Genomic DNA, 22,101 nt, shown 5'->3' on the forward strand with positions numbered 1-22,101 from the left:
GTAGGGACTATTCAAAGTAAGAGTGAGAGGAAGAAGCAGGTTGAAGGTGCAGTGGTCTATGTTTATTAGCTGCATGGAGCTACCTTTTATGGCTTATCATCCATGAAGCGATGTCAGAGACTGAATTTTTAAGTGGTGGTAGAGAGACAATGGTCAGCAGAGGCAGGATTGTTATGTTTGATTTTGTAATTGAGGTTATCAGTGTGAAGGTGAAGAGGGAGGAGAGAAATAGAGAAAGGACTAAGCTTTTTGAAATTAAGAGGACTTGAACAGGATCTGTCCTCTGGACAGCTCACTGGAGTAAGTGCTTCTCCCTGTGCATCACAGGAGTTGGTCATGGTTCCCACTAGTTGGAACAAAATAACCTGGTGTGCACGCGCCAATTCTGAGAGGTCTGCTGGGGTTGACACTCCTAGCTTGCATTCACCTTGGACCTGCCTGGCGTGTCATTGGGGGATTGTTGCCTGCATTCTCATCAATGTAAGGAAGGATTTACGCAGTTTCATTTTTTTCTGTACATGCCTGATGCTGAGCCTGGGGTTTTTATTCTTTCAATTATGCTCTGTAGCACTTGGAATGCTTAACAGAGCCAGGCACAGGCAGTGCATAGGGATGAGAGCACTGGAATAGAAAAATAAACAGCGGAAACCCACAGCTGAACTACCAGATGCTGGGGTTTGTCGAGAGTTTTTTATAAGAACACAAGGACTCTGACTGGGGTCATTATCCCCACCAGCCACTTGTCAGCGTAAGTCCCTCTTTTTCTTTTTTTTTTTTCTTCTTTTTTTTCCCTTCTTTCTCCACTCCTCCATCTAAAATGTCCCTGTCCAACCGTGACTGAAGCAACTGATTAGCTACTGCTTCCCTGGAAGAGACGACCCACAATGGCCCCCCCCCAGGGGTATGCAGGCCACCATGTCACCTCTGGAGACATCGCTGCAACAAGGGCTTGCCTTTGACTGTAGGAGAGCAGAGGGAGACACAGGTCACCAGATGACAGGATGTTTAGGAGGGACTTGTTTTCCTTCTTTACGAAAAGCACTGATGTGAAAGTGTGAAGGGTTCCCTTAGCTCTGAGCACAGGTTGGAGGGGCAGAACATGGTACGTGTGTTTGTGTCAACTCTCTCCCTGCCTCTTCTCATGGTCCCATCCGTTCCCCACTTCCTCTCTTGCCAACCATTAACTGCTGGTCTTTACTACCACAACCTCAGCCCAGCACCCCAGTTGTCTCTACTGCATGTCAAGAGGTTTGACATGCTGCGTTTGGCCCATGATGCAGGCAAAAGATGTAGAAACTTAAGCTACGGTTGTGCCAAGGCCACTGCTGCTGTGTTGAGTGGCACTGGCTCATCATTCCTTTGTGCTCTGCTGCTTGTATCCATCAGTCTCTCAGGCTGTGAGCTTTCTGAGGCAGGAGTCATATTTTTGGTCATTCCTGTGCAGAATAAACTGCAATGGCATTATAATCCTTTGTGCTTTGGCAATATTAACAAGTAAATAACGGTTCTCACTGTATGTACAAAGAACAGTCCCCTGTCCAGTGCTGAGGGGAAGGAGGGCACAAGGTTCCCTCACAGTTCTGCCATGTCTCTGTTTTAGACAAACACTACCCGTGTCTCAGAAGTAAAAGCTGGGGATAGCTCCTTTTCTGTGGCTGGACCTCAGTCAGGGGGGTGTGAGGAAAGAGGCCATGCATGATCCCAAGCAGACCACAGTAATTCTGATGCTGTGGCCTCTGCTGGGTGGGTGTTCTGCAGCAAAGAAAATTAAGAAGTGTCAATGGGCATTAAAGGGAGAGCAAAACCGGAGCTGGAGGTACATGTGCCTGACAGTGACTATAATGCATAGCTGTCTGAGCATCAAGGGTCTGAGTCCGGAAGGAAAGTCAAGAGAGATTCCTACCAAAGCCAGTAATTGTTTTCTTTTTTAGCTTGTTTATTTTCTATGCAGTTAGCAAAACGTGACTCTTCATTATGTGTGGTGTAACCAGTCATTAGCTGTATATACATGGCTGGGATTCAGTTACACAGAAACAAGATACTTTGCTTTTCCACACTGACTGAGAAGAGGAAAATGCACTGATGTACAGGGGATGTAGGCCTGAGCTTTGGGAAGCCGCTCTTGCTTGTGTGGGACTAGTTGCTGCAGCACACATACTGGTGTTTCTGTAGAGTTTAGTGCTTTCTAAGCATATCCACTGAGTAAGTGCATGTGGCGGACAGCACAGCGCCTGACATCTGGGCTTGCCTTTGAACTAGGCTCTGAGCAGTTTTGCCAGCCTAGCCCTGGACTCAGGCTAATATGGCCTCTGGAGACAGGCTTTCTTCCTGGGGGGGTGGGAACCCCCCCCAGCTGTTGCCCTGCAGCGTGAGGACTTGGTAGCTCAAGTCATACCAGCTTAGAGATCCCTGCAGCACTCTCTGAAGTGACCCAGCTTTGCTGTTGCTAGTCCCTTCTTTACTTGCTTTTCTTTTTGGAAAACTACTGCTAGTGATTTACAGTGCAAATGATGCATGATACTTGCTTCTGTCGTATCACAAGTAGTGATTTTGGAGCTGTGCTGCTCTCCTCTTTTCCCTCTTGCTGACTGCCAGGATCCATGCAAATGAAGGGCTATGACAATGAGAAGGAAAAATTCCTTGGTTTTGTCTTTTTGGGAACTTCCAGAGATTACATTCCTACCCCTTCATCTCAGCTAATTTCTTAGTCAGCGTGCTCAGGATCACATGGATTTCTGCCAGGTAAATACAGATTTTTGCAAGCCATAGTCTGCTCTGTCGGCAATCATTTTAGCTGTAAAAGGCCATGGCTTAGCGTGGGGCTCGGATGACACACATGTTCAACTTCCAGCTCCTTTATTTTTTAAATGGCTTCAGTTACTCTCTCTCTGCTGTCTTCTGCAAACCAGCCGTAGGGTTTAGATGTATTCTACAGAACTTGTGCTAAACCAAACAAGGCAAACCTAAGAAAGGCTTAATTAAAACAACAGAAATCTCACACTCACTGACTATTGCTGGAGCCCTTTTTGCCTGTAAACAAAAAATTCAAATGGCTGATTTTCCCCCCTCAGTTTCATAAGTGGTTACTGAGCTTCTGCAGTTGCTACATTCCTTAAAAAGTTGTTATTTCTTTTTTGGTCACACACTGGGGGACTCCATTGTTTTCCGTGGTGCCTATTGAGTTAGGCCCATCGACAGCAGAACTCATTCTCGGTCATTAAGTTTGGAGGCACAGTAGTATAATTTGGTGACTTTATTCCATTTCTTAGCAGAGACTTGTATTAAAGTCACGCACACACAAAACCAGAATAACCATCCTTCTCTCTTCCCCCAAACTCCCCCAAAAGCATTAAAGGACCCAGCCAGGCAGCCTCAGGTAAAACATTAAGAATTTGCTGGCTGAACAGGAGTTTCCAATCCAATGCTACAGCAGAATAATAATAAAAAAAAAAAATTGGAGAGCTGTGTTTAGGCACATATCAGGCAGAAGTAGCAAAGCAACACTGCTGTCTTATGTTATTAATGATTCTAGTACTGTAATGTTCTAGCGTTGACAATTTAACAAGGTTTCTTGGAAAAACTGGCTGTGTTTAAGAAAAGATACACACAAACAATTCATGGTCTGGAGAATATACTATACTGTGAGAAAACAAAGAAGGTGGCCAGTTAGTCACTGAAGAAAAGGTATGAACAAAGTCTGAAGTTATCTACAGAGGGAGAAAGTACCAGGTATGTCTTGTGTTTTAATCTAGCACACAAAGGCATAATGAGACCCAGTGCTTGGAAACTGAAGTCAAACAAGTTCAAGCTATATAAAATTCATGCTGGGAACCATGGAACAAACTGCCACAGAAGCAGTGCTCCATCATTTAAAGATTCCACTTCGAGACTTGATGTCTTTCTAAAAGATACACTCTAGATCCAACAGCGTGTGGTTAAACTAGATGCAGATATCCCACAGGAAATACAATGTACCAAGCACACTGGCATTCTTTCTGGGTTCAGCCTGTAAACTGTGTGGTCTTCCGAAGTTGCTCTCTATTCCTGTGCTATGTCTGCTATTCACAAACTTGGTCGCCTCACCATAGGGTCTCCATTTCCCACTTAGAAGTAGTTCTTATAGGGCAAGTTTCTGGCTCTTTGGTCGTGATATTTAGGGAACCTTGCACATCTTTTGACCACACTTTACCTGCTATGGGAACATTGCCATCTCCACAGCTCTTAACCTGGCATTTTTTTCCAGCACTAAATTCACATTAAAATGCACATTCCAGATATAAATCCTCATCCTTCATTATCAAGGTTAGTAGTGTGCCAAGGTGATGGGAAAGAGGAAAGGAATGGGACGTCTGCCCAGAGTTGTAACAAGCTAGACTTTCTCAGTCTGAGGCCCTCAAATCTAGTCTGAGTAGAAGAAAATCATTCTGTCTATGGCACTCTGCTCAGTTTGGTTAGTCAGAAATATTTACTGAGTTGCTGGCTGCAGTATTTGTATCTCTAATTGAGCTCTGGAAGCTTCTATTAAGATGGAGATGTTAGAATTCATGCCTCCAGTGTGCATCTTTAGATACTCAGTTCTAGAAGACTTTGTAAGTCTGATCTTGCACCTTCTAGTTTTGTAGTACTGTTATTTCACTGCCTATGGCAGTGACTCCTGATTGACAACCAGACAAGAACAGAACTGGACCCGGAGACAATATGATTAATGAATTACTCTCAGTTTCACTGGATCAATTAGATCAGCATGTTAGAATGATTTCATGCCCTTCATGTATTCTTGATGGCAGGGACGGTCAGCAGAAAAAGTGCTGTAAATCTGAAGAGTCAGCCCTAATTAGAGTTTTGAGAATGCCATAACGCTGGAATCTGGACAGTGTGCAAGTATGTGCACTTCCCTGAGTTTTTGTTTAGTGTTTTATGCTGCTAAGTTGAGTTACGGAGTGATGGGACCTTGGTGGACATTTTCCCTTTTTGTAGCAGCCCTTGTACTCTTTAATCTTTCTGCATCATCCCATCTCTGTTTTTCTTCTTCCCTGTGCCTTTACCTCTTCACGGCAGATTCCACAATAGACTCATTCTTACCCTGTCCCACAGTCTGCTAAAAAAACCCCACAGCAGAACAGGTAGCGGTGAGAGTGGCATGGTTATCACCAGAATCTGACTTCTGAAGAGATTAATACAGTCAAGATGTTCAGTCCTCCCAGTTGTTGTATGAAGCTGCCCCAATTTGGATAGACACCTGAAGTAGTTATATTTAAGTCATAGACAAGAGTTTTTCATCTTACTATGTTACATGGCGTATAGATATTTATTGCACCAGTAACTCATTTGTTTGACGCTGTCCTTCAGTAGATTGTTTTCACTGGTAATAACATTAAGGTGTATGTTTAACAGGCACTGCATATATCTACAATCCTAAGACTGCAGTTATAGATAACTGCTATTCTCAGACTTGTGTAAAGTTAGGGGAGAAGTGCAGTCTGTTGTGGAGAGCCTGCAAGAGGCCCATTCACTGGCAATGAGTGCAGAAGGGTAAATTCTACTTAAATGGAATTAGTCCCAAGCATAGTTCTGGTAAAATGGAAAACGACATTGCAAATCACTTGGTGTTAAATATATTTCAAATCAAGCCTTGAAATGATGCCAAAATCCTGGCAGAAAGAAATGTCAAACAATGAAAACAGCAAATGAAAAGTAGCAGGGGTAGGCTGTTGCTCTTTTCAGCATATATTGGGGAAACTGTTTGTTTGTCTTGAATTTTCTTTCTGGCAGTGTTAATTCTAAGCTGCAAAGAAGCCATTAATGTTTTAGGTATCAAGTGTTGAATGATCAAGGAGGCTGTAGGTGAAATGGTTGCCTGTTTGTGGTAGCAATTTGAGTTTTCGTTGTAAAAAAAAATTTTACGCAAGAGCACAAAGGTTGATAGGTAATGTAGGTTACTTGGTAAGTGTGAGAGATCTGCAGTGAGACTAGATGCAGGTTGTGTATATGAAGATGTCTCCTTTTTTAATAACAGAATGGAGAAACCAATGCAAGTTGCGTTAGAAGAATATGTAGTCTTCAGCAATCAAATGCCTTTTCACTCTAGTTTTTCATCACTGATATATAAAGAACCAGGAAAAAATGTCTGGAAGAAGCTCCTACAATAAATGAGCTTGGAGTGAAGATATCAGTAGAGCGGAGAGACGCATGAAGCCTCTCATAGAAAAGGAGCTTAATTTGCACTTTTTTGGAGGGCCAGCAAACAGAAGACAATCCATAGCTGGAAGCTGATGTGCAGTGCAGATTTACTAGCTCCCTTCCGTTGTCTTCCCTTTACATGTTGGAGCATTCCCATCACATAGCAACATGGAAAGTTCTTTCTAGACTCCCAGTACATTTTGATTCCTCTTATGAGTAATTTTCTGTCTCCTTTGACTATGAGTAGACTCGTTTCCAAATATATGCATCAGAATTAGGTCCTTAAGACTAGATGCTGTGTGTCTGCATCCCACCAGACCTTTTGTTACATCTAGTTTGCATTGAAAAGAACAAAATGCTAGTTAGTTACCAGCTTCCCCCTTTGTTTAAAGTTTACCATTTCTGCATAATCCTACAGTGATGCTGTCTTTGTAGCAGTGAGTTTCTGTGGCTTTTACTGACTTGGTGACACTTCCAGGCTTCTAAATCTTTGAGCCCAACAACTTGATGGAAATAATTTTTGTTGTGCTCTGTTGGGAGGTGGGTTTTTTCCTTTTTAATCTATATAGTGTACTGCTGAGCCAGGCAGACATAAAATTCCTTCTTGGGACAGAGAGACATATATGTTTACACAAGACACATGCAAGGTGCCATATGGCAAAACCCCAGCTTTCATTCCCTGCACATCCTTGTGTTTCAAATGTTTGGGAGAGCATATACCCCTGTGGAGTCTTTACATGGTCTGCTGGCTAGAACTTCCATGGAAAAGAGAGACTAAATGGACTAAGGAGAACATAGGGGAGTGGAGATCTGGGGGTTTAAAAGTTCAGTGTTTAATAAGTAAATGGGAAAGCAATAACCCACATGCATTTCATAGTAGGCATGCTCTGGCTATTAGTGAATTAAATGACTTAGAGGAAAAAAACAAACGGAATGGATTTTCTCAAACTGCATGTATGGAAAGATCCTGTCTTCTCAATGGAGTCATATAATCTATGATGAAAGCATGTTTACAATAGGAACAATTCAAGTACCCTCATCACAAAATGTGTGAACTTCTGTCTCGAAAGAGTCGCTCTGGGGTTCTTTTAACCTACAGGCCCTGTCTAACTACAGGCTGCTGTGAAAACCCTGGTGGTGTCCTTTTAGAGCAACAAAAAAAACAAACCAAAGGGGACAAGGGCAGGTGAGTGCGTACATAACCCTAAATGGTGTGGAGTTGTCTTATACCTTACACCAATATGCACAATGCATTTACTTGGGGGGTGTGGATTGCTTTGTCCTGGTTCAGCTGGTCTCTGGGAGCACAGGTTGTTGATCAATCTCATGTGTGTGGGCAGGGAATTTAAACCAGATAGACTGACAGCAGCTTCTGTGTGTTACGTGTTGCTCACATTGAAAAATGCAGTTGTCTGGTACCCAGATACTGTGACCAGCTTCACCTAGGGTTAAAAATTGTGCATCTAAATAGTACAATGGATTTGGTAGAGCCAGCTTTGTACAGCACGGCAGCAGTCTTGCATCTATTGCATCCTGGAACATGTACTGGAGAGGAGAGGTTTCAAACCAGGCTTAGAAATTAAAGGGAAATGGAGATTAGTGGAGAAGTGGGAAAGGAGAAGGGGGCCAATGGCTGTATTTGTGTCTCCTTTGAACATGTTTACTCATAAGGTGGCAGAGGCATCCCTATTCTCCTGTGTTTGGCAGGGCAAGGAAAATCATAATGATGTATCCCATCTATCAGAAATACTGAGAATTAAACCTGTTCCAAACACAGTTTTCTTAAAAAAAGAAAAAGAAATACATCAAGTTTCATTACATTGAGCTTATATTCTCCAAGTGCCCATTAGGAGGGTTTTAGGATTTCCTTTTAATTAAAATAATGTTTGCTGAGCTTAATATTTTCCTAAAACATTTATTTTAATGTCTTTTCCCACTGTTACTAAAATCCAAGCAGTGAGGAAGGATAACTGACCACAAAAAAGGCCAGATGTGCCGAGAACAATATTTTTCAGATTGCCTGGCAACAGGCAAAAGGTGATTCCAAGCCGAGGAGACTCTGTAACAATGAATGTAATGACAAGACCTGCATTGCATCAGACTGTAAAAGGTTTTGTTGTGATTGTCACAGAAGAGGGCAATGGTCATTTTCAGTCTGCTCTCAGCTCTGTTTGAGGGCATAATTTAGAAGTCTGAGATCCAAATAGGAAGCCAAGAATGTCAAGTTCCAAACTTGAGTGTAGTAAAAGACTCCTTGTGATAGTAGACAGTTATTTTATTTCTTTGACAATCTATTTACTGTTGCCTAAAATGGTTATATTCTTACACATCTAGAGCCTAACTGGGAACATCAACTAAAGCTGTGAAGTCACTGGAACCTAAGCACACGGCATGTGTTTTCCTGAATCTTGGCCATACTCACTAACTTCAAAAAATGTTGTGAAGGTCTCTGCTGGAAATCTAAACTACATAACATTGCAAGCCATTTTAGCAGTGAAAGATGTAGTGTATTGTTACTGCATTCTTTGCCTGCCTGTTAGACTCCCAAGATTACCTTTAAAAAGGTAAAAAAACCATGACATGAAAAAGTCAAATATGGGAGCCATATCCATCCATATGCTCAAAGGTTACAGATCTCTGAAGTACTGAAAAGTTTTCAAATTGTTTTAAGTTAGACTGATACAAAATTATCCACACTTCTTTATTCGGTAATGCCAACCCTACTCATCCACTCTTTTAAAATACTCTGTGTAGTCTGCAAAAAGAAATTCAACAGAACAGAAATAAAATGCAATCCAAATAACTTGTTTTAAAAATAAATTGAACATGAAATAACAAATATAGATGTAGCCAACACTTAGGGTCCAGAATTTACTAGAAAGACACACATGGGTTATATTTATCTTTCACAAGTTTTTAAGATTGATACTCAACAGTTTATTTCGCTAGCTGGGTTGTTTTAGTTTACAAGAGTTTTCTTAGCCCTTCTGTCTTCACTCATATATCAATGTGAAAGTAAAGAAGTATTTCTGTTATAGGATTTTATAGGATGGTTCAAAAAAACTTGGAGGAAAGAGATCCTTCTTTTTTATTCCAATCTTATTGAATGCTGTTAGTTTTAATGCTAATCTTTTATAGATTCAAATCACCTACATCTATTTTCAAAGAGGCAGAGGATCTGCCACCTCTGTTTTGATACACAATTGTAGGACAATTTGGGTCTTCACTTGACTCTCATTATACAGTGTGGTCCGCTCTGTAATGAAGAATCTTTTGGCTCTCACTGTGTTTTTATTAAGATAGTGTACAATCATTATAAAAAAATGAAGCCAAGTCTCTACCAGCTGTATGAAACAGGCCTTAAAATGTGAACAGGTTGTAACTGATACAGAGATCTAGGGTGAACCTGGAATGTGGGGTGAGCTGCTTTGTTCGTCTTTGAGATATGAACTCTTGAACGCAGCAGTGAAAGTTTAGTGTGGTTATTGTTAACCACTTCAGTCCTCAGGTAAGGACCAACAGCAACAAAAGAGACTCGGAGATCTCTTGTCTTGATGCTTTGGAGAAAGAACTGTTGCCTTCCTTTGCCAGTCTAAATGAACCAAAGGAGCTGTGCATGACAAATGGTTGTATTGAAAGTCAATATGCTTGACCCCATGGGCTGCCCAATGGGCTTAAAGAACTGCACAATTATATTTGAACATTTTTAGTAACTTTTCTGTGTAACATTGATTTTTGTTTCATAGTCACTATCTATGTTGTTGTTTCCTCAGCACCGTGTTCAGATCCTGCATTTGCTACCTGTGCATTGCAGAAGACTCAGCTAATTCGTGGAACAAGGAAGGAATTCTGCACTTTAATGCACTGCTCTGGGGCTGTTCAGCTCTAAGGGATTTCTTGCCACTTTCTATCCCGGGAAAGAAACCTAGTGGTGCACAGTATTGATATCACAACAGAGATGAAATCAAAACACAGAGAGAACTTCCAAAAATACACGGGGTAAAACTTAGCTTATAATAAGATGGAGTTTTCAAAGCTTTGTGAGAGTATACATTTACCTACATAAATAGTCGTGGTTGAGCAATCTGGGACCATATCATGCTTGTGTGATTTAAAAAAGGTAATCTTTCATAGTCAAATGTTATTGGAAGTCTTGTACTGTATTAGAATTTATTGCAAAGATCTCTTAAAGTGCAGAACTTCCCTCTTTCAAGTGGTGAGAAGCCCATATATCTAGAGGCTTGTTGTGTACCAGGTGGTACAAATGACTGCAAAGAGGTCAATAAAAGATCTGAACATGCCCTCTTTTGGATCTCCAGGCCAAGATCTGGAAGTCCGTGTTTAGGATACCTTATTATGAGCTTGAAGATCTAAGTGAAAATAACAATATTACAATTGGTGAAGTCTGCTTAAGGCTGTAATATCATACATGGCTAATCACACTGACCTGCTTCTACAGTGTTTTTCCTTCTCTTAAGCTGTGTCCATAATAGAAAAATTTAGACCAAAACTCATATCCTTTCTAATAGTGGTTCACTGAAACTAAAGGAGAAACCATGTTTTTTTCACAAGGCATAGGAAATCTGTCTCCACAGTCACACAGTTGGACTTGCCTTGGAGGAGGTATAGGAACAACTATAGTATCTATTTTTGGGCCTTTATGCTATTTTTCTGTCCCTCAGCCTTGGTGGTGTACGATTAAGACAAGCCCTCCCGTTCACCATAGAGGATGGCATGACAGGCATTAAAAAACTTTGGGAAAGTGATGATTTTGTTGTTGTTGTTGAAAATGTCGAAAATGCTATATGTTCATGAATAATTTTGAAGATTCTGTGTTCTGAAGCATTCAGTTCATTCATTAAAGCCTTCAAGCAGGCAGTATAGTGCTGTGCATCTCTCTTGATGCTCTTGAATTACTGACTGTATAGGAGTTGTGGCAGTCACTCCAGCCATACAGTAATGGAGATTATTCAACACTAGTTATGTGGAATGGGTTGCTGAGTATGGGGACGGTACCTTCCCTACGATACATGGCTTTGCTGTGTTGGCACCTTTTGAGTTAATAATTTTCTCTCAGTGGAGGGCTTTGATGCCTTCTTCCAGCATAGATGGTTTTCACTTGTTTGAGAAAATCTGGTACTGTTTGGTCTTTCACTCGTCTCACGTGACTCATCCAGCTGCCAGTAAAGGCGTTCCATTTCTCAGTGTTGTCGTGGTAAATTTTGGACATCGCATCCAAACAAAACCAAGAATGGCAAAGTTTTTTTAAAAAAGAAGTAATTAAAGAGAATGAAGCAGTAAGAAAAAAAAAAGCAAATGACCTAGTTTGGTCTTCGCCGCAAAACCCACAATGCTCTGGGGATATCTAAGTATGTTAGGCAAATATTTCAAATCTATCTCTATTTTGAAAGTGACTCATTTCAATTATACATCATTTCAGTTATTTGTTCGTTGGCCTTAATTAGGTAAACTCCAAAGCACTGCAACATGTGTTTATTGTTGAATAATCACCCTTTTGGTCAGTTCTTGCTCTTATCTATCTACAGCCTTAATAGCTAATTTTATCAGTAAGAGTGAAGCCTTCCTGAATGGTAAACAAGATGTTCCCCAGGGAAGAAAGAGAGCTATTGCCCTTTAGTAGGGTTGTTTTAAATGTTGATCTCATTGTTACACAGACAGGTTTCCCTTTGTGTGAGGAGGGGTTCTGTTTTCCTCTAGAAGAATTTACCCCTAGCAAGAAATGTAGGACTGACTCTGCAGATCCTGACCAGTGTGAGCTGTCCTTCCTGAGGTGTGTAGCCCCATCACAATCAATGGGACCAATTCTCACATGACTTAATCTGGCATAAATCAAGAAAAAACTCCCCCAAAGTCAGTTACCCCAGAATGAAAGAAGCGAGATATCCAAAATTGAACTAACTTGATTACTCATATGGAAGGAATTGCCTGATTGCAGCCTTTGCACACTACTGTATCAACCTCTTCCGTTCCCTTCATGAGCATTTAAATGTAAAGATATAAATCAAAACTGTAGGACAGAAAAAGAGAGAAAGACAGAAGTTACCTTGATGGATTCCACTTCCATGAGATCCTTCTGGAAACCATTCTGCTTTTATTAGATTTACTCTCTGTAAATTAGGATTAGTTTTTTATATGGATTTATGAAATAGCTATGGTTCTACTGAAAGCAGGGTGAACCCTCTGGTATAAGGCAGGGAGTGTGTGCTCTTTTCATCTGTTATTGGTGAGTTACAGTATGTAGGTTAAAGGCCCCTCGATACCAGTGAAAGAGGAGATCTAGTTCCAGACATGGAAAATGCTTAAATCTTGTGTTTGCCAGCCAATGATATTAATATTGTATAAAACAGCCAGTTGTCAAAGGGCCAGATTCTGTTCTCAGTTACACTGGTGTAAACCAGACTTTTTTTCCTTTTTTTCAGAGACAATGAATTTGCTTTCGCATGTGCTTGAACAGTTGAACGTAGACTGTGGTTGTCTGAATCTCTCAGTTCTTGTTTTAGTTGCTGCAGGGAAAAAAAAAAGTGAGGTGCTGGTGTTGTTCCTTGTCTGTCATTGTTCCAAATCCCATGTGGTGGGCATATTTCAGAGGGCTTTGATGCAAGTGTGACTTCACTCAAGACACTGTCGCGCAAGAAATTTTTAGCTCTTGTTAATAAATCTGTAAGGTACTTTGTGAAGGCAAATGTACGGTGGACTGGCTGAAACATGCCTAATTTCATGGATTTAGTGTAAGTGTTCTTTTCCTTTGCAGGGAGAAAAGGTATTTTCTGATTTGACAGCTACAAGAGAAGATAATAATTTTTGACAGCGCAGGGATAATGTTCGTGTTATTGTAGGAAATCTCCATCTTCATACAAATAGGTATCAGTGTATGCTACAGTTGGTCTTGCTGAACTTTGAGTAGAAGCTTCAAGTTTCTGTGTTTTGATAATATGATAAAATTGATAAAATGCATATTTAGCCCTAATGAGTTTCAGACTTGTATCATTTGGGGAATGAAAGAAAGAAAGTGTTTTTATTACCGGTCCGGTATAAAGCCAGAACATTTTAAAAGAATCCACAGTATTTTGGAGGGAAGATACATCTTGAATGTACTCCAGGTAACATTGCTGATGGAAAAAGTGAGGAACTGTGAATTGGGTATTGTAGGTATGACTAATTTACCAACTTCTCTTGGTGGTGTGGCCTTTAAAATGTATAGAACTTATTTCACCAGTGTTCAACAGTGTATTTAGATACCATTTAAATGTGATTCACGGAGGCAAATTAACAGCATAAGTCTGATTGTACGGTCTTGCTAAGGTACCCCTGAAATGAATTGAATTATGATGGGATAAAGCCAGAATAGGAGTGGAATAAAGCCCAACAGAGGTGTGGACTCCAGAGGATATAATGATAATTTATGTCATGATTACAAGCAGGGCAGAGCTAATGGTCACAAACACCCACTAGAAGCTGAAAGGCATCCAAAGTGATCTTAAATGCTTAGGTCCAAACCCACCAAATACAACTGACTGCCCCATGCAGGCCAAAAGATGCTACATTTCTGTAAAGCTTCTTAGTATCTCCAGAGTCATTCAGTACAATCAGAGTGTCAGTGAATTCAGGTCTCTGAATATAGATCTGAAATAAATAGAATGTATGTATTAATTACCACGAAGAGGCTAACGGCCCTTTTTGTGTAGTTTAAATACAAATTGGTTTCTCTTTAAAATCTCATGTATTATTCCTAAAAATCTTATGTGGGCTTTTTGTTTATATAAAATAATGCTGGCCTACACTTCCTAAGACTTATCACATGCCTTGGTATTGTGATGAAGCTCGGTAGGGAAAAGACGGTATTGTTTTTCCAATTTTAAAGATTCTGATTTCTTAAAAAAATAAAAATCAAATAAATAAATGGTCAAGAAATGTAGTGTATCAGCCAAACACTGAAAACTTTTCACTGGAAACAGGGAATTCTATTCTGGAAATGTCACAATAATGCCTCATGAGACTTGTAATTCGGGTGTCACATGTACCCACTCTTTTCTATGGGTCTGGATGCTTGCCTGGACTACGTCTTCATCTGCCATGGTCTTCCCTGTTACAATGGTGCCGTGGAGCATGATGGGGAGGCTGTGGAGCCCAGCCAGTGGAAGAGAATGGACTTTTGTGCTGTGATCCGTTTCACAAATTCTCCAGTTACCAGAGAGTTTTTCTGCTTTCCCCAGTCACCTGTTTCTTCTCAATTATACTCACCAAAACCCTGAACGTGATTCTCATCGCTTTCAAAGCATTCATTGACTATAATTATAGAGGTCCACAGCAGCTCAGGCTCTCCCACTTGCCTTTTGTTTGCTATAGGATTAGCAGCTGTCCATAAGAGGAAATGGGGGGTTCATGTATGTTAAGGGTATGTTTGCTCTGAGGAGCTGTGCTGAAGCAGTAACTGACTAAAATAAGCACAATCTCTGACTGGAACTTCATAAACAGTGTAACAAAACTGCAGCAATTGCAAAACTTCATGAGTACAATTTTACTTACCTTTGTATCATGAAAATATCATTAATACTGTGATATCTGCTTAATTATGTAATATTCTACCTATGTGGGCCCTCTCCGGAAGGAAACGGGAGACTTGGTTACTTGGGATATGGAGAAGGCTGAGGTACTCAACGAATTTTTTGCCTCAGTCTTCACTGGCAAGTGCTCCAGCCATGCTGCCCAAGTTGCAGAAGGCAAAGGCAGGGACTGGGAGAATGAAGAACCACCTACTATAGGAGAAGATCAGGTTCAAGACCATGTAAGGAGCCTGAAGGTGCACAAGTCCATGGGACCTGATGAGATGCATCCATAGGTCCTGAGGAAACTGGCAGATGAAGTGGCTAAGCCACAATCCATCATATTTGAGAAGTCATGGCAGTCCAGTGAAGTTCCCACTGACTGGAGAAGGGGAAGCATAACCCCCATTTTTAAAAAGGGAAAAAAGGAAGACCTGGGGAACTACAGGCCAGTCAGTCTCACGCCTGTGCCCGGCAAAATCATGGAGCGGATCCTCCTGGAAGCTATGCTAGGGCACATAGAAAATAAGGAGGTGATTGGTGACAGCCAACACGGCTTCACTAAGGGCAACTCGTGCCTTACAAATTTGGTGGTCTTCTACAACAGGGTTACAGTACTGGTCGATTAGGGAAGAGCAATGGACATCCTCTATCTGAACTTGTGCAAAGCATTTGACACTGTCCCGCACGACGTCCTTGTCTCTAAATTGGAGAGACATGGATTTGACAGATGGGCCACTTGGTACATAAGGAATTGGCTGGATGGTTGCAGTCAAAGAGCTGTGATCAACAGCTCGATATCTGAGTGGAGACCAGTGACAAATAGCGTTCCTCAGGGATCGGTATTGGGACCAGTGCCGTTCAACATCTTTGTCAGCGACATGGACAGTGTGAGTGAGTGCACCCTCAGCAAGTTTGCCAACGACACCAAGCTGTGTGCTGCGGCCAACACACTGGAGGGAAGGGATGCCATCCAGAGGGACCTTGACGGGCTGGAGAGGTGGGCCCATGCGAGCATCGTGCAGTTCAACAAGGCCAAGTGCAAGGTCCTGCACATGGGTCAGGGCAATCCCAAGTGCAAATACAGACTGGGCTATGAGTGGATTGAGAGCAGCCCTGTGGAGGACTTGGGGATATTAGAGGATGAAAAACTGATTAAGAGCCAGCAATGTGTGCTTGCAGCCCAGAAAGCCAATTGCATCCTGGGTTGCATCAAAAGAAGTGTGGCTGGCAGGTCAAGGGAGGTGATTCTCCCCCTCTACTCCACACTTGTGAGACCCCACCTGGAGTTGCATCTGGCTCTGGGGCCTCCAGTGCAAGAAGGACTTGGACCTGTTAGAGCAGGTCCATAGGAGGGCCATGAAAATAGTCAGAGGGCTGGAAGACCTATCCTATGAAGAAAGGCTGAGAGAATTGGAGTTGTTCAGCCTGGAGAAGAGAAGGCTCTGGGGAGACCTCATTGTAGCCTTTCAATATGCAAAGGGGGCTTATAAGAAAGATGGAGAAAGGCCAATTCCAAACCATTCTATGATTCTATATCAATATATACCTGCTCTGGATAATATACACAAATTATGGTGTTGAAATGGTAGAAGTTGGGCTGTCAATGGCAGGTCCAATGTGGGCTTCAGTAGAAGAAGGACCGGACCTGAGAGCAGTATAAAGTAGGCTATTTGTGATGGGGGCGTTTGTAAGTCCTATGGCTGCTCAGAGGGATTCAATTCACTCGACTGCAGCTGTCCGAAAGTCAGGTACTCAGTTTAAGATACTTGTTTAGGTACCTTCTATAGTCAAAGGGAAGAGGAAAGCATGTCCTGAAGTTGCATGAGCCCATCTTAGGCACCCATTTGGAGATGGCTGAACAATGTAGGCATTGTTTGTGTAAAGCTCAGAGACAGCAAAACTATGGCGAGATGAATAGTGCCTTGTAACACCTTAGGAAGGGACAAACCTTGATGCTTGTGAGAATCAGTGATTTGCATGAAACTGAGCGCAGGCTTTATCTTTTCTGTCACCTTGCAGAATTTGTTTTCTTCCTTGATGTGCAACAACACTCGGTGCCTCCGTAGAGAATGGACTAACTACAATGCAGTCTAGCTCTATAGTACCCATCACCATGAGCGTTGGGTACAAGGGTGAAGGAGTTATTTTCTGGGCTCTGTATGAAAACTACAGAAATATGCTTGCCATTAGTATCTGACACCATTACATTTTGTCTCCATGAAAAAAACAGATTACAGGGAGATCTAGTATTTTAGAAGCATGATTCATATACAATAGTGAAAATGATGGTAAATGGCTATTGTGACTTTCTTAGCTAGCTTCTGAAGGCTAAATTTCTTACAAATACTTTTATACATGCTTATCTATGGGCATTTGACTGGTTCAGTAGAGGTAAAGAACCCAACTAATACGCTTTAGATTAAATGGAATTGCTAGCATTTGACCAATGCAATCTAAATTCTCAATTCTGCCTTTGTCCTCTCTTTTTAGGTAGATTATCATTTGTGGTTATATATGTATTTCTGAAGAATACTGCTATAGCTCTAGCCTGTTTTTTCCAAGTCTGCTAAAATGTTGTATTCACCAAAGCATAATATATTACTATTAGCATTAGCATTTATAATAATGGCTTACTTGGAAAATACAGTTAAATGTATACATCGAAACAAAATTAGTTACGTTTTTTCACACTGTTGACCTGACAGTAAAGTAGAAACATGCCCATCTAAAGTCATAATCAGAGAGATAATTGTCTGCAAAGGAAAACTTGACTTACGTCACTGTTTTCGGAGAGCTCCTCTCCCTGAAAATAGAGGGACTCTGAAACATCCCTCTCCAAAATCTAACACAGGCAAGACTCTACCATAAAAATACGCAGAAAGGAAACTATCAGACTAAGTTTTTTTGAGTTAGATTATGAAGTGTAAAATAGCCACAAAACTTAAAATGAGAAATAAACAACCATAGTTCACAGATCCAAATTTCTTTGCAATTAATTTTTGCTTCCTTGTGAAACCTTTCATTTTCACTGCCATGTCATTTACAAGAATTTTGCAAGGAGATCCAAAATGAGTATACAAAGTAGTAGTCAGTGTAGAGGGTTCTTAGTCAAAGGCTTATGATTTTTTTTTTTTTTTTGACAGTGAACGGTGGCTACAGTCATTGTAATTTGATCTCTGAGAAGAAGAACATGATGGACATGGAGGTGACAAGTAGCTCAGTACCTGTCTGCAGACAAGGTCTGTTCATCCACACAGGAAATTCACTTATGCGAGACCACCCACTGTCCTGTGAGAGGCTGCTTCATGTTGGTCAGCTGAACTTGACACACTCGGATATAAGGTATTACTTGCAAGTTTTATCGGTTGATATACTTTGCTCTTATGGAGCTAGAACTATTTCCCAGTAGCATCTGTGGGTGCTGCATTTGGAAGAGTATTTTTGGCTTTTACTTCATTTTGGAAGTCCTTTGGATGCTGATTTAACCGCACTGCTCATTTGCAGGTTTGCACTGCAGGGACATGCATGTGTGCACTGACAGCTGTCCAAGGCAATGCCAGGAGCAGTCACTGTATATGTAGCCGCAGCCCCCTGAATTGAAGTTTAAATACAGCTTCTCTGTGGGGTCTCTTCCAGCATGCTCAAAAGTCAATGAGAGTTTTTGCTAGGGTCCTAAGTAGGGTCAGACTTGCCTCTATACCTCTACCCTGCACCCTAATGCCATGTTGTTTCCAAATGGCAGCCTGGAAGGCAGGGATGATACTTACTCCCAAACCAATGCCTCCCATATGGCAATTTGGCATGCCACCATCAAACCTACAAGAAGCCAATGCCACTTTTATTTCTACAGCATTTCCTTTAATGAAGTATTTTCAATGTTCCCATACAGCCACATCCTTGGTATTTGCTTTTAAGGCTGTAATGTGAAAATTTGGTCTCTGGTTTTGATATATACACTGTAGTTGGATATGCTATGAACAGAATCTCTATTTAAACATTTGCTATAAATTAATTATATGAAAACACAGAACTGCATTATTTTTTTGTTGTTGTTACAAATTTAACATTACCAGATTTTAAACAAGTACCCTACACAGACATCCATTGTGAATAGAAGCCTGCTACAAATTAAAATCTGTCCATCTATTTTAATTACACTGCTTTTTGGCAGGGGATATTATATGGAATCATCTTGACCTTTTTGAAGAGCTGTAGAAAAGAAAAACCTCAATAAAGTTGCAGCCTTTATCTTAGATACTTGGAATAACTGGCACTCTGTGCATGGAACTATCAAGCCCAAATTTCCATAGTCACAGCAAGAGGAAATATGGCCTATAGCTTGGTCTTGGAAATCTGACTGTTTCTGATTTTGTTATACATACTTATGTCGTTTCCCCTTTTCCATTTACTGGTGGGTTAAGAACATCTGTGTTTTCAGGAGGAAGAGGCACAGCAATATGGCAAGCAAGTGGAAAGAGCTTTTTGTTTGTTTGTTTGTTTGAAAAGGACAAATAATATCCATGCCACATAACAAAATATTCTGCTATCACTACAAAGATTTGTAGATGCTGTTGTAGCGGGATGTAAGTCAGTTCCCTGCTAGCTTCTTTATGGCTCAATGTGGGACCGGCAGTTATCAACCTTTTTTTATTCTGTCAATGAGGACAATTATGAAACAAAGATAATTAGGGCAGGAGCAAACAAAAGGAGGAAGAGAGTACTCTGCTTAGATCTTTTTGAAACTTTTTGTAAAATCTATAATGAGGAAATGACAGATACCTGCATACCAGGGATCACAGTACCCACCGTCAGAAATATGAACCCCTTCCAGCCCCCATTTGGAAGAGGATTCCCAGAACAACATAAAGGATTGTCTGCTGCATAACATGAGAAAGTAGCAGGTAATAGGCCTGATGCCCTCCCCTTGCTTTGCAGTATGGTCTAAAGCCTTGAGGCTCTGCTGCTTCTAAGCAATAGTCTGGAAATGTTTGGAGAATATCCTGAAGGACCCTTCCATTCATTTACAGGTTGCTTGTATCCCACTGGTCATGCTCTGCTTGTATGTCCACCTGGCTAATACTGCTTTTGCCTGCATGGGCCTTGCAAGGTAAAGCCAATGCCCAGCTCTGCTCTGTGGACCTCAGAGACACAGTGTCTAATTTTATCACCGTGCTACTTGCAAGACACACAGTACAGAGCCAAAACCTTGGCATGTGAGAGAAGGTGGACAGCAGTTAGAACGATTTCTGTTCATGGTGTTTGTGACGCTAAAGGTTCTTGAAAGCAAGTAATAGAAAACATGGTCTTTCCTTGCAGAACTGAAAACAGGAGAACATAACTGAGGTGGGGGTGAATGCCCATCAGGTTTCAGTGAAGTCAGTGGGAGCCAAGGGTGCTCTGTGCCTCTCCAGATTTCAGCCTTCATTAGATGAGAAGAATCAAAATAGATGGAGAAATAGGACTGGAATGAACAGATATCTGAGCACACAGAAGTTGGGCAAACTCTGGTTGTTCTGCCCAGCTCTAGTGACCAGCACAGAAATAAAGGGAGATACAAATTAAAACAATCTCTCTGAGTTGAGCTTTGAACAATTTTGCATTTCTAGGATATGCAACGTCCAAGGAAAACCCAAACAAACCAGAGAGTACCTCCCCTCGCAATCCAAAATCTCCCTCAGGATTTGGAGTTATGATTGGCTTTGTCCTTTTTACCCTCAGTGCACTGAAACTTGTTATCCCCTTCATCTTCTCCCCGAATCACTTTCTCTCAGAAACTGTATCGTAGGGATGACTGCCTTAATCCAAGAATCACGATCCCTCTTCTTCCTGGCCCCTTTTCCCCACTCAGTTGATAGCTTTTAAGTTGTGCAACATAATTGCTGTGACATGCTATCTGTGAATGCAATGTGTGTGGGACTGGAAAAGTCCTAATACCTTCTTTAGCACAACTGTAGTCAGCACACAGCTAATGTTGGCCTTTTGTCAAATAATCCATTATCAGACAGAGCAAACCCGCCCACACTGTGCTCAGTGCTCAGCATATAAAACCCAGGGAAGACACCAGAGCAGTCAGATAGTGTTGCAGAGGGTCCATGGATGTGCAGCAGAACAATCCCCTCCAGCTTCTTAAAACTGTCAGTTATCACTGATTGCACATTTACAGTGGCAATTGAAGGCATGTTTGTTTTGTAAATAATCTGGCGATTACAGATAGAGTCCTCTTTTCCTTTGAGAGCAGTTCGGAACTGCAGTACTTCTGGCATGGTGCTACTGGCCTTGTGCTCTGGCTCCAATTACCACGTAAGGGAGTCTCTTTGGAAACACTGCCTTAGTATCCTCTGAGAGGCTGCTGTTACTCTTCAAAGGCCTTACACTCAGCTTTCATGTGCTTAAGCAGCAATTCTCTTGCCTCAGACTGTCCACCCCAGGTGCATGGATGCTCTCTGTGAAGAGAGGTTTGTAGGATATAGTCTCCTGCTGACCCCACTTCATTGCAGGGTTGTTCATGTGGAAGCCCCCCAGAGCTGCTCATGCTGATCCGCGTGTCCACACAGTGCTCTTTACACTGTCCTGCTATCCTTTGTCCCTCTCACTCTCCTCTTGGCTGTTTGTTTCATATGCATTTATATTTTGCTACTGTCCAGAGATTATGAAATCCTTACAGCTAGCACTGCCTGCACGTACCAGGCCTGGAATCTGATCCCTGGCTGTAACAGCAAGATGCCATTACAAGAGCAAATAGTCAATGGGTATAAGAGGAGCCACCCAGCAAGCTGGATGCCAGACACCTTGTCTCTCTCATATCGGTTTTGTTTCTGTGCCCCTTCTCCCCTCACCTCCCAGGACTGGGAGGAATGAGCAGGGCTTTCCCTGGAACAGTGATGGCAAAATTCTGCCAGGAATACAGAAAGTTTGCATTAATGCAACCTTGACACGAAGTACCCCAACACTCAAACATCGGGAAATTGAAAGAATGCCAGATTCTCCCAACAGAGTTAACTAACACAGGGTATATATAACGTATTTAAACATATATTGCTACAGAGGAAATTGTAGCTCCCAGGAAAGACTTGCTTCTGATCTGCACAAGCAGCCTGTGCTTATCATTATGTAGGCAGAGCATGGATAAGACATGGCTGTGGCAATGGGAAGCATGAATTCAGTGCCTTCATGTCATTTGCTTTTGAAATAAGGTATTCCAGCTTGCCTTTTAGTTCAAAATTCCCCTCTTTTGTGTGTCTCATATTCTGCACTGCAGCATCACAGCTATACAATCCTGACTGAGTAAGATCGTGTGTTGGAAATGCAGATCGATGTTGCTGGGAGTTTTGGGAACCTGATGTTTCTCAGGACA

The 22,101-nt window shown here is 41.5% G+C and overlaps 1 protein-coding gene across 9 annotated transcripts in view; it reads left to right on the forward strand.

Moving 5' to 3' along the window:
* Nucleotides 1–22,101, forward strand: part of GLIS1 (GLIS family zinc finger 1) — a 208,247-nt gene that overhangs the window by 76,784 nt on the left and 109,362 nt on the right. For 8 of the 9 annotated variants that reach the window (XM_069788702.1, XM_069788701.1, XM_069788698.1 and 5 more), the window contains one exon: nt 17,891–18,089. In XM_069788702.1, coding sequence (XP_069644803.1) covers nt 17,891–18,089 — 199 coding nt within the window. Of the gene's footprint in view, nt 1–7,279; nt 7,367–17,890; nt 18,090–22,101 lie in introns of all 9 variants that reach the window. The other variant, XM_069788703.1, reaches the window with a different exon arrangement.

Source organism: Haliaeetus albicilla, chromosome 8 (assembly GCF_947461875.1).
Source record: "Haliaeetus albicilla chromosome 8, bHalAlb1.1, whole genome shotgun sequence".
Lineage (NCBI taxonomy): Eukaryota > Metazoa > Chordata > Aves > Accipitriformes > Accipitridae > Haliaeetus > Haliaeetus albicilla.